At 37.0% G+C, this 13,161-nt stretch overlaps 1 protein-coding gene across 1 annotated transcript; it reads left to right on the forward strand.

Moving 5' to 3' along the window:
* The first annotated feature begins 4,202 nt into the window (after positions 1–4,202).
* LOC135085870 (uncharacterized) lies at positions 4,203–5,587 on the forward strand. Its single transcript, XM_063980655.1, has 4 exons — positions 4,203–4,375; positions 4,957–5,060; positions 5,358–5,488; positions 5,573–5,587. The coding sequence occupies exons 1-4, from the start codon at positions 4,203–4,205 to the stop codon at positions 5,585–5,587; spliced, it is 423 nt and encodes a 140-aa protein (XP_063836725.1).
* Positions 5,588–13,161: the final 7,574 nt, after the last annotated feature.

The following is a 13,161-nucleotide window of genomic DNA, read 5'->3' on the forward strand; positions in this document are numbered from 1 at the left end:
TCATCAATATTGAAACATTGCAACTTGCAATGCAATGTTTCGTTTTCATTTGTTGTATTATTGACTATTTCTTGATTTTTCAAACACGTGTCAAAATAAAAAAAATAATTTAAATCAAAAGCACTAAGGAATATTTAATTGATATCAACTTCGAAGCAAGCACAGATCACAGAAACTAAAGGGAAATGTGATAAGGGGGCGGAGCCGGTGTCGCAACAATATGCCCAAAAACAGAACATATTGCTTGTGATAGCAATGATGACAGCAGCGACGTTATAATGTAAACAGTTTACATTGCTTGCATACTACTAAAGATTATTCGAACGTTGAATACTGATACCGCAGTGGATAATGAGCACATATTTTGATTTCTTTGACACTGAGTTTCGAACTCAGCGCATTACTTAGCATCTTTCTATATCTCTATGGAAGCAAGTTATCTTCAAAATAACATTCTACACCTTTTTAACCAAATACGAAGCACGTCATCTATCAATAGGGAATATATTTTAGAAGTTAATAAATTATGCATAAAATAACACTTTAGTTAAATCATAGAATTTCTAAAAACTAGTACTGAAATCGTACTGGAAACAACAAAAAAATATTAATATGTTATCTAATTTATTTATTAAACGACCAATTATCGAAGATTTTGGAGTAAAGTTTTTGAAAATATTTTATAGCCAACATAGGAAACATTTAGTGAAAGAATTTCTTTTCGGAGCCTATTGCCTTCAAACAAACAAATAATCAAATCTTTCCTCTTTTATTACTATTGATTTAACAACAAAACTTCCCTCTCGAAACAAAACGGTTCTTTTTCTTCTTCACGAAACAAAACTCAAAGCGGATAAATAAATAAACAAATCTTTGGACAATTTCACAATGTCATCTAGTCCCAAAATAAGCAACTAATATGCTTGTGTTAAGGGTGCTAGCTTAATAGATATGTTACGGTTAATGTGATAAATTGAAAATTATTAATAATAACCGGTTATTATGAATAATTACCGACAGTCGCGGTAAAAGTGATAAATTAATCACATTTAACAGTGATTATTTGATAATTCAACCTTAGTACTAACAAAATTCATGAAAGAGAACAACATCTTGTGTAGGTACGTGCTCGTGTACAGCCAAACTTTTGGCGTTTTGATATCATATATTAATATAATTTGGCATAATGAGTTTGGAATGTTTCTTGCATAATATTACTTTTCCATGATTCCTATAACATAATGTTTTGATTTAAAGTGAAAAATAGGTTAAGGTGCGGCGGGGGTGGCCCTTGGGCCACCCCTAAGACGCCTATTTAGTTTTATACACACATAAATGAACTCATATTAATCACATTTACCAAATCATGCGGTAATTATTCATAATAACCGGCGATTATTCATAATTTTCACATTTATCACTTTGACCGTAACAGATATACTATGTACTTACAAACTTTTATAATTTATTTATTAAATTAAATTCATACATAAATGCATAGTTACTCCCAGTCCCGTCAAAGAAATTAAATTTCATCATTTCAATTTCTGCTCGGCCGGGAATCGAACCCGGGACCTCTCGGCATATTAGTCCGTTTCGAACCACCAAACGGCCGACTCAAAACGGACCTCCCGGCATAGTATCAAAAGTATTTGGTCGCCGTATAAATCTCCGCTTCATGACACGAACACACGTAAACGTCATGGCGGGAAAAATGACACAGGTCCTGCCTTGACGGGCGCTCGCGCCGTACTAATCAATGTCGGCTTCCGCATTGTAATTTATACTGATATTCACATCAATATTTTGACAAAGTAGTTACTAATATTTAAACAATAACTGTGGAAATCAATTCTCCAATGAATATTCTTTATTTTGGGATACTTTTATTGCTGTTATTGCTGTGTATTAAAACCAAAAATCACGATCAAAATGTGACGTAAATCTTAAAAATTTGCCAAAATATTTTTAGATTTTACTCAATAATGGTAATGAAATTCAAGAATCCGTTTGATTATTGGACTACAAGAATATATGTCCGATGATTTCTATATATTTTTAAGCTTATTATACGAGCATAAATAATAGATACAGGACTTTGAAATTGAGTCTGCGGCAATTTTTCCGTAAAATGGTTGTGGGAGATGGGGCACTGAGAATTAATCAAAAGAGTTTTAGTAAATCCGTTACATTATTGGTCAACAACAAGGATTGAACTATCTTTCGCAGTAATTAAATAATCTCTGGGTGTTGCTTAAGATAGTAATTCATGCTTCCAAAATCTTAGAAATTTGCACGAAAATGTAAAATGGCTCTTAAGTGTAACCGCAGGCCCTTGGCTAAAAATGTAGAAGGAAATGGAAAAGGAAACAATGTAAGGTGGGTGGACCATGGAAGGCCACTCTAACGAGTAAACGCTTTTTATTCCTTTATTAACTGGATAAATGAAAAAAACAAATTATCAAATAATAGTTTGTTTTATTGTGTACCATATGAATAACTTTTTTTTAACCTAGCTTTAATCAGTGTTCATTAAACTTAAGTTTTGTTAAGCTCTTCCAAATGGCCTTGCAAGCAACACGGCTCCAAACAAGGCCAATATTATACATCAGTCGTTCAACTTAAAAATAGAGTTGTAACAATTAATATATTCGCTTTTACTAAAACTACATAATAAGCTCTTTCATTTAAGCAAAACATTAAATGCTCAATATATTTTTATCATTTATAAAAAACTCAAAGAACATTACTTGAACACCATCGTATAACTAAGAATATATTAATGGAAATTATTTAAAAACAGTAGTAATGAGTATTATATTGACATCAAATAACTTGCCAACGCGTATTATAATGAAATTAAAAACTTTTTTTTTTTACCTCAAATGGCCTTCTTATGGGTCCGTTCTTTGTAAGGCCAAAATGAGTTAATATGAGTTAAAAATTTTAATAACCCTTATAAATAAAAATATTATAAATATAAAACATTGTTTTAACTGTAACGGTACGTATTTATAACTAAAGAGTAACTGTTCATATGTTCATGGTTTGTACATGTTTTTTGTAAGGCCCATGTACCCTAGCAAGGCCAACTGTCAAATTTTTGATGGGCCTTATAAGGAACCATTGGCTTTCCTGGGAACACTGCCAATATTTTAACTTAAATCGAGGCAAAACTATTTTTTTTTCTTTAGTACCATAAACATATCCTTATACGACAATTCACAGTAAAAAAATATGAAATAATAATAGGTTATCTAACTAAAAACGTACGTTTTGCTGTGCGCGCGAATAACAATTGTAACGTCGATGACCCAAGTCTACGAATCGTGAGATCGCACTGCCACAATAGCGGCGCGAGCGACTCGCCGCCGCATCTGTGGCCTTGAGTTTGATGGATCTTAGTGTATAGCTGAAGGAATATGTGTTTACATGTCAATAACTACGACTTTTTGATAGTTGGCCTTCAAAGGAGCGTGGCCTTCCATGGTCCACCCACCTTAATAATGTTTACTATTTTGACACGAAAACTTTATTAAAAAATAATCACTTTCATTTCACATACATTTATGTACCTATAGGTATTCAAAATTACAATTATTAATAACAAAATATTAATTACTTAAAACAATATCTACCTAATCATTAAAATAATATAATAAGGAACCATTTGGTCATTACAGAATCTTTTGTAGGTATTTAAAATTACAAAATAAAACTTCTTCAGTGTTAATTACTTAAAACAATATCTAGTCACAATTGTTAAATAATATGGAGCTATTTGTTGGAACATGATGAACTAGAATGGTATTTCGAATTACAAAGAACATTATTTATTCGGCAGCGGCATTTGCGTGTACCACATTTTGTCTTGCAATGACATCTTTGAAAGCCTTGTCCACCTGATGTTGACTTTTCATTAGCATTAATTCGAATACATTTTTAGCCGTTTCGTTTTGGCTAATGTGCACATTAGCCGGCTAAAGATGGAATATCACGACGCAAACTAACATGTTATCGAACTTTAGCTGCTTCTCGAAGATAAACTTAAGTTTAGCCGGCTAATCTTCGCACCTATCTTTAGCCGTAACATATAGATGTCAGCCTTACGCCACTTACGCCCTTATTACGATGCTTGAGAGCTCTGTGATTGGTTCGTGTGTCACCCTGTGCGTCCACGTGCACTGTGAGACCTCATAGTAATGTGTGTGAATACGGGCGTTAGGGGTAAAGGCCCGACCTGCACCCCTGCTGGCATGCACTGCCTGTCGTCCCACGCCCAGCAGCTGAATGTGAATGGCGGTCAGAAGTGCAGCTGCAGTCCACAGTGCCTCGACGCGACCTTCCGGGAGATCGCGAGCAACGAGGAGATATGGTTGGTGCCAGGAATACAAGCATGGGAGTGCCTTAACTGCCTCTGTGGTCTACAGGAATATTCCCACCTCTCGTTCCCACCACTGCAACTCCTGTGTAGTCAGGATCTACAGCTTGACCGCCAATAAAAACCCAACCAGTGAAGATCAAGTTTATCCCGGGGGAAAGTTAAGCTGCTTCAGACCCAGAGGTCCCGGGTTCGATTCCCAGTGGAGGCAGATTTTTCTGTTCAGTTTGGTTGGTGGTAGGGCCTGTCTAGCTACACCACCTTATCTAAGTCGCCATATCAACAAGGGCACAGCGTTGTTGTGTACCGACAGTTGGAGGTAAGATAGCCAGTTCCTCTGTGGTTGAGGATTCCGGGTGAAGCTCGCTTCTACCTTTACCCTGATCATTATTTTCCATCAGAAGACGCAGGCCAAGAGCTTGCTCGTTGTGGAGATAAAAAAACTAACATTTTCGCGTAATTTAATGTCCATTCTTCCAATTGCCTCTGAGAGATTAGAAAGGATCATGCTCCTGCAGTGGAGACTAAAATAATACCCTGATGATGATATTGATGATGAAACCTCCCTTTTCCAGGGGTAAAGGCCCGTTCTCGACCCGGGGCACTGTCCGCTTCACCATCCAGCCACCGCGCACCCGGTACACCAGGGAGATCGTCTTCTACTTCCAGGATCTTGTGGGTAAGTCTTGAAGCTCATCTTCGTCATTTCAGCTAACATCATTGGCCTTCTTTTGAACTACAGGGGAGTCGAGTCTTTACTTCGAACAATTCGTTCTTCGTCTTCTGGTTTTTCGTAGCGAGTCCAATGACAGTTAAGCTTTCCCCGGAATACAGTTGACCTTCACTGGTTGGGTTATGGCGGTCAAGCTGTAGATCCTGGCTGCACAGGAATGGCAACTTGCTTGAGAACGAGAGGTCCCACCTCGACAGTCAGTCCCGTAACAGTAGAACTTAGTTCGTTTTTTTCGTTTTCCAGTGTCATTCGGAGGAGCAGCAGGCCTGTTCCTGGGGGCCAGTTTCATCAGCTTCGTGGAGATGTTCTACTTTGTGATGGAGAGGGTCTTCGGGCTGTTCGGAAGGAGACCACGGAAGCATGAGCATGTTAAGGCAAGTTTGCCTACTTTCAGACAGAAAACTTCACCTTTAAATGCATGCTGATGCACATCTGTCTACTTTTAAAATCCCCATCAGGGGGACGAGGACTAGCAGCTGTACCGATTTCGCTTTACTGTAGGCTTAGGATGTGTGCCCCAATAAGCATTATCGTGACATTTAATCGATTTAATTCGATAACGTATGATACGATACTTTTGTCGTCCAAAATCTTTGATGAGATTTTATCACGCGCAACTTAGCCCGGCTTTCTGCTGGTATCGATATAAAATTTCAAAATGACACAATCGATTAGTTTCAACAACACACTAAAGTGATAAATTGATGGTTTTCATTTCTTTCAGAATGTGGAAACCAAAACAAATCATGGAGTTGACCACCATTTTGGAGAACGAGAGGAAATATGAACAGCTGTTAGATGCCCAGAAAATATATGGAAAAAGCTACATGTAAATTTATTTAAAATGCCTGAAAAATAGGCGTAGGTTAACCAATACTTTGTGCGCCATTTTTAGAAGTGTTTTTTTTGCATTTTAAAATATGAATTAAAATAAATATTTTAAGTCTGGGTTGTCTGGAAGAGATCGCTTCCTAGCGATAAGACCGCCTAATTGTGTGGTGTGTAATAAAGAACATTCTATCTATAAATAATACCAGTCATATTTGTTTGTATGTTTACTGATTGATAATTTTACAAATAATTTATCACACATTTCGTCTGTCCGCACCTGAAATAAAAAATAATAATTGTAAGACCATTTTTTCTGTGATTTTATTCTCGGGAAGGAATTCGATTTTATCCGATTTATCTAATTTGAAATCGCCTGAAGATTTTCTACCAAAAAAGTAAGCAAAACTATTATTTATTTATATTTATGTGGCAGTGGGCGGGGCACATAGCTCGTAGAGCTAATGGCTGCTGGGGCAGAAAAGTTCTCGAATGGCGACCACGAGCCAGAAAACGTAGTATATGGAAGGTCAAGGGAAGTAGGATGCGGGTAGCGCAGGACCGCTCGTTGTGGGAACCCTTGGAGGAGGCCTTTGTCCAGCAGTGGACGTCATTTGGCTGAAACGTACACTCACCGGTCAAGACCGTGACCTGGACCGGCGGCGGCGTATCTTGTACCGGCGGTCGCAGCGGCGGCAGCGTTTGAACGAGCCCGATCTGGACCGGCAGCGCCACATGTAGCTGCGGGGAAAAGGAGCAACGTTAATTTACGAGACCGACTACGTGACCTACTCCAGAGCCCCGATTACGGTAACTTTTATAACGTCTACAATCCAGACGCGTTTCTGATTCTGCGATACGATTGGTCAAAACAGCTGACGTACGCTGTTGAACGACCAATCGTATCGCAGAATCGAGAAGCGTGTCTGGATTGTTGACGTTAAAAGTTACCGTAATCGGGGCTCTGCTTGCAGTAAACACTCTAGGAACATTCTAGTTTATAGGACACTCTTTTACCACCCACACTGCTTACGATAGTTATGGTGCTGTAATGGTTAGCGTTACCGCTGACCGTTATCTTAGATCTAAATTCTAATTTAATTACTACTATTTACCTAATTAAATATACTTAAATAATAAATATCTAAATCTACGTAAACTACCTAACTAAATAACTTAATTAAATAATTAATATTGTTCTACACTAATAAAATAAATAAAATAATAAATCTACAAGCAAACCCGCGCGAAACAAGTTGTTCAATATTTCTTTTGTTCTCTGTCGAGCGGGCGGACTGTTTTTTATGTATGCGCAAGCGACGCGCCTACGGCCGCGATGCTCCCGCCGCACAGTAGTTTGATTTTAAAAATAGGTGGACATACGATCGAAAGTCATAATTTCACCGAAACAAAAATTGTTTTGGATAGCATTTTGAATGCTGATCAACATTTGTCATTATACATTTTTCGATAAAACGAGCCTTTCATGCTTAAAAAAAATATGACAAGAAAATTTGTATGGAGAAAAATCATTTTAATTTTTTTTCTGGCTACTGTTGCAAACTGTAGCGGTCAAACCTTATGTAGTCGTAAGTACCTATGGTGCCAAATATTACTACATAAATACTTTTTGCGGGCACGCGCGGCGAAGCGAGTAATGGACATGCAAAATTTTAAATATTTTTATTTATGGATTATTGATTTTAATGCACTTAAAGTAATTATTAATAGAAAAATATACATAATCTAACTTACTACAACCCCCTATTACCTCATTTCACGCCAAAACCTTTCAAACTAGAACCTACGTTTGTAGGTACTAGGTAGCCTAAGTCGATCATTGACAATAAAATATTCACTAACTGGTCTACTGGGTATGGTGTAAGGTAGATTAGGTCGATATCTACCCTTTACCTAGCTATGTACCTACTTCTTGGCACTTATAATACCGACAGACATGATTAAATAAGTCTTCAAGCAAGAACCCTTGACTTCAATGGTTATGAAAGATTTTTTTACTCTCTAGAGTAGTCCTGAATAGATCCTTAAATCATTTTGACTGACATAATCGATTACAGTAGGTAGTGGGTTCAGTAAGAGTTTCAACCCATATAGTAAACAATACATTTTTATGGCTCTTTATTCAAGTTAGTCGAATAATTTTATCATAAATGGGAATATCCGTAACCCTCCTCCACACATTATTCATCATCCATCATCATTTCAACCTTAGGACGTCCACTGCTGAACATATGCCTCCCCCAATGATTTCCACAATGGCCGCTTGATGGTGGCCTGCATCTAGGGCCTTCCTGCTACTTTTATGAGGTCGTGGGTCCACCTTTTGGGTGGACGTCCTACGCTGCGCTTTCCGGTACGTGGCCTCCAGAACCTTGTTGCCCCATCGGCCATTACTTCTGCGTATTATGCCACTTTAGCTTGCTAATCCGTCGGGCTATGTCAGCGACTTTAGTTCGTTTATGGATCTCCTCCTCATTTCTGATTCGATCTCGTAAATAAACATTGAACAACCTCTCCATAGCACGTTGTGCAATTTTGAGATTATTTATAAGGCCTATATTGAGAGGTCACGTTTCCGAGCCGTATTGCAGATCCATTATGTTCACATCTACCTATAGTTTTATATGCCAACTAACGTACACAAAAACTGCTGATACATGATGCAGATAATGTGATAACATTTTGGTGTACTGCATAACTGCCTATTGAATTCTTTCGGAAAAAGTAAGTATGTGAGTGACTTTGATTATTTTGAACACTGTTCAAGATAAGTGAATTAGGCTAAAATATCTTTTTTGATTGTTTTTCGAACGAAGATAATAATTGAAGACATGAATGGAAGAAGGTGATTAATATCGGATTTCAGATTTTTCTCAGTTTGATGATTGGATAAAGGTGTTATATTTCAAACCTTATGTTTGAAAAGAAGGTGACCTACTTGATGAAGGTGTTATGTACGTTATCTTTTTAAAAAGATAAAGGGAAAGGAACTCACACCTCCTTAAAGAAGCCAAAAAAAGAATACTTTTTCGAAAGTACAAGACTATTCAACAGAAGAACTGGAAATTATTACAGTTCTATCAAAATTGAAACTATCTCGCTACCTACTGTAATCGATTAAGTATGACAGTCAAAATGATTTAAGGATCTATTCAGGACTACTCTAGAGAGTAAAAAAATCTTTCATAACCATTGAAGTCAAGGGTTCTTGCTTGAAGACTTATTTAATCATGTCTGTCGGTATTATAAGTGCCAAGAAGTAGGTACATAGCTAGGTAAAGGGTAGATATCGACCTAATCTACCTTACACCATAACCAGTAGACCAGTAGTGAATATTTTATTGTCAATGATCGACTTAGGCTACCTACCTAGTACCTACAAACGTAGGTTCTAGTTTGAAAGGTTTTGGCGTGAAATGAGGTAAAAGGGGGCTGTAGTAAGTTAGATTATGTATATTTTTCTATTAATAATTACTTTAAGTGCATTAAAATCAATAATCCATAAATAAAAATATTTCAAATTTTGCATGTCCATTACTCGCTTCGCCGCGCGTGCCCGCAAAAAGTATTTATGTAGTAATATTTGGCACCATAGGTACTTACGACTACATAAGGTTTGACCGCTACAGTTTGCAACAGTAGCCAGAAAAAAAATTAAAATGATTTTTCTCCATACAAATTTTCTTGTCATATTTTTTTTAAGCATGAAAGGCTCGTTTTATCGAAAAATGTATAATGACAAATGTTGATCAGCATTCAAAATGCTATCCAAAACAATTTTTGTTTCGGTGAAATTATGACTTTCGATCGTATGTCCACCTATTTTTAAAATCAAACTACTGTGCGCCGCGTCTCCTAGTCCGAGCCAGAGCGTTAGTGAGCACGGACGTATCGCTGTCCGTCACCGCCAGACCCGCGATTTACGTAATGTTCTAAAAACTAAATATGTAATCGCGTATTGGTGAACCCCGCTACCGGGTGAGTGTTGCAAAAGTATTTTTACTGCCTAGATTTTGTACTTGTCCTAAATGTAAGTACCTAGCCGCCATTTTGTTCTTGAAATGTGCAATCCATGTGCTCAGTGTATCTGGACGATGTCATTTCGTAATTTTAACTGTTGCTACAATTGTTACTCGTAATATTTTACATCTTATTACATAATAAAATATTAAATGAATCGATTTTACGAAATGACATCGACACGTCATGACCTTGGTCGTACTGTAACGACATTTTCTAAAATCTATTTAATTTACTAAATTGAACTATTCTAATCTTATTCTACTGTTCTAATTATTCTAAATTATTGCCTACCTATATTGTTCTATAAATTAATTGCCTATATAGATGATATTCTAAATAATTATCTACCTACATAATTTAATATTTTTGCCTACTTCACTGCAATCACTTTCACTGCACCTATTGTAATTCTGTTTGACTGCCACATCATTACATCACCATTTATTACCAAAAATCATTCCATCTGCTTCGCTAGTATTTTGATGTCGCAGTCAAACGGACAAAAGCTAGCAACTGCTTTAGTGTCCGCTTTGATTTGCAGGGTTCATCTTCACCTTCATCTTCTACGCCTACCTACTACACCATGCATGGTCACCACTGCCGAAACTACCACCTGGGTCTTCAACCCGGCAGAGCTGTCTGCCGTGTCGGACGGCCCGTGCGCACACTCTAAGTGGCCCTACACCACAGTGCGTACGGCCCTAACCGTCTGGCGCGTCGGCGACTCTGCGGGATTACCACCAGCGAAGAACCAACCCACATCACCATCAATGCTAGCGAGGACAGTGGTTTGAATATACTACCACCGGTGACGAATCTCGTGCGATACGATAGTTTGCTCGACAACCCACACCCTTAAGGTCTCTTTCTCTTAAATTGAAATAAATGACTTGTTAACTTAAATCTATCTTTTATTTCTCTAAACTAAATCTAAATTCTATTATGTCACTTGGCTCTAAAGCCAATAACCGTGACATTGGCGCCCATACCGGTCTATTCTATCGCACTTGAGACGTTACCAGTGAGTTTTACTTGTAATAAATGGTTATTTTTGGTGTTGGCATTCAAATAACTTAGTTCTAAGATTGTAACTAATTTGTAATCTCTGTGTGGTAGTACTAAGCTTGTAATGTTTGTGGAGAATAGCTACACTATTCTACCTACTATAATTTTCTAAAATATAAAATGTATCTACCTACATTTTATAATATTAACTAAATTCTACCTACCTTTGGTAATATTATTTAACTTTTAATCACTACCTACCACACATAGATTTTGTTAAACTAAATTGTAATGCTTACTGTTGTATTGTGTAAATTGCAACACACACCCGCGTGCCTACCTAGTATTTTTTTTTTATATTACGTACTCGGTAATTCTAATCTAAAATATAAATTAAAATTGTAACATAAAACGTTACTTCTAATTAATATATTAAATTAAAAAATAAATTGTAAATACTACTAAAAATAAACAATTTATTATACCTACTCGTATCTTACCTACTGATATCTCTTAAACCTATCTTTGGAAATCTACCTTAATTATAAAGTCTAAAACTATTTTTAACTGTCTTGTCTGACGCACCATCTAAAATGGATTGCAAGGTACACTCTACTAAGTACCTCTTTGCATTGCTTAGGACTTAAGATAGGAAGTTGTTGGGTGCAGCAGTTGCTAAACAACTGCGCATACTTGTAATTAGCTGTAGTCTACCCTACAGATAATATTCCGACCTCTTCATTTAATTAATAGTTATCTTATGACTTTCTCTAAATCTTAACTTAATAAATCTTGTGAGTATTATGAGATCTACTAAAAATCATATACTCTGTACGTCAGGTTGCAAGTAAACAGACCTAAAATGTTTATTTTGTTAGTCAGACTCAAGATTAGCTAGTACAGTTGAGATAGCGGATTTTCCTTAGGTAAAATCCTACCGTAAAAAGGGGGATATGTAACGGTTAGCGTTACCGCTGACCGTTATCTTAGATCTAAATTCTAATTTAATTACTACTATTTACCTAATTAAATATACTTAAATAATAAATATCTAAATCTACGTAAACTACCTAACTAAATAACTTAATTAAATAATTAATATTGTTCTACACTAATAAAATAAATAAAATAATAAATCTACAAGCAAACCCGCGCGAAACAAGTTGTTCAATATTTCTTTTGTTCTCTGTCGAGCGGGCGGACTGTTTTTTATGTATGCGCAAGCGACGCGCCTACGGCCGCGATGCTCCCGCCGCGTCTCCTAGTCCGAGCCAGAGCGTTAGTGAGCACGGACGTATCGCTGTCCGTCACCGCCAGACCCGCGATTTACGTAATGTTCTAAAAACTAAATAATATGTAATCGCGTATTGGTGAACCCCGCTACCGGGTGAGTGTTGCAAAAGTATTTTTACTGCCTAGATTTTGTACTTGTCCTAAATGTAAGTACCTAGCCGCCATTTTGTTCTTGAAATGTGCAATCCATGTGCTCAGTGTATCTGGACGATGTCATTTCGTAATTTTAACTGTTGCTACAATTGTTACTCGTAATATTTTACATCTTATTACATAATAAAATATTAAATGAATCGATTTTACGAAATGACATCGACACGTCATGACCTTGGTCGTACTGTAACGACATTTTCTAAAATCTATTTAATTTACTAAATTGAACTATTCTAATCTTATTCTACTGTTCTAATTATTCTAAATTATTGCCTACCTATATTGTTCTATAAATTAATTGCCTATATAGATGATATTCTAAATAATTATCTACCTACATAATTTAATATTTTTGCCTACTTCACTGCAATCACTTTCACTGCACCTATTGTAATTCTGTTTGACTGCCACATCATTACATCACCATTTATTACCAAAAATCATTCCATCTGCTTCGCTAGTATTTTGATGTCGCAGTCAAACGGACAAAAGCTAGCAACTGCTTTAGTGTCCGCTTTGATTTGCAGGGTTCATCTTCACCTTCATCTTCTACGCCTACCTACTACACCATGCATGGTCACCACTGCCGAAACTACCACCTGGGTCTTCAACCCGGCAGAGCTGTCTGCCGTGTCGGACGGCCCGTGCGCACACTCTAAGTGGCCCTACACCACAGTGCGTACGGCCCTAACCGTCTGGCGCGTCGGCGACTCTGCGGGATTAC

This window comes from Ostrinia nubilalis, chromosome 30 (genome assembly GCF_963855985.1).
Source record: "Ostrinia nubilalis chromosome 30, ilOstNubi1.1, whole genome shotgun sequence".
NCBI lineage: Eukaryota > Metazoa > Arthropoda > Insecta > Lepidoptera > Crambidae > Ostrinia > Ostrinia nubilalis.

What these genes read in the sequence shown, in the direction of transcription:
- LOC135085870 (XM_063980655.1), top strand. Translation starts at nt 4,203, where the DNA reads ATGTGTGTGAATACGGGCGTTAGGGGTAAAGGCCCGACCTGCACCCCT. An exon ending in GCGAGCAACGAGGAGATATG is followed by an intron (nt 4,376 to 4,956) that starts GTTGGTGCCAGG and finishes TCCCTTTTCCAG; the next exon opens with GGGTAAAGGCCCGTTCTCGA. An exon ending in CTACTTCCAGGATCTTGTGG is followed by an intron (nt 5,061 to 5,357) that starts GTAAGTCTTGAA and finishes TTCGTTTTCCAG; the next exon opens with TGTCATTCGGAGGAGCAGCA.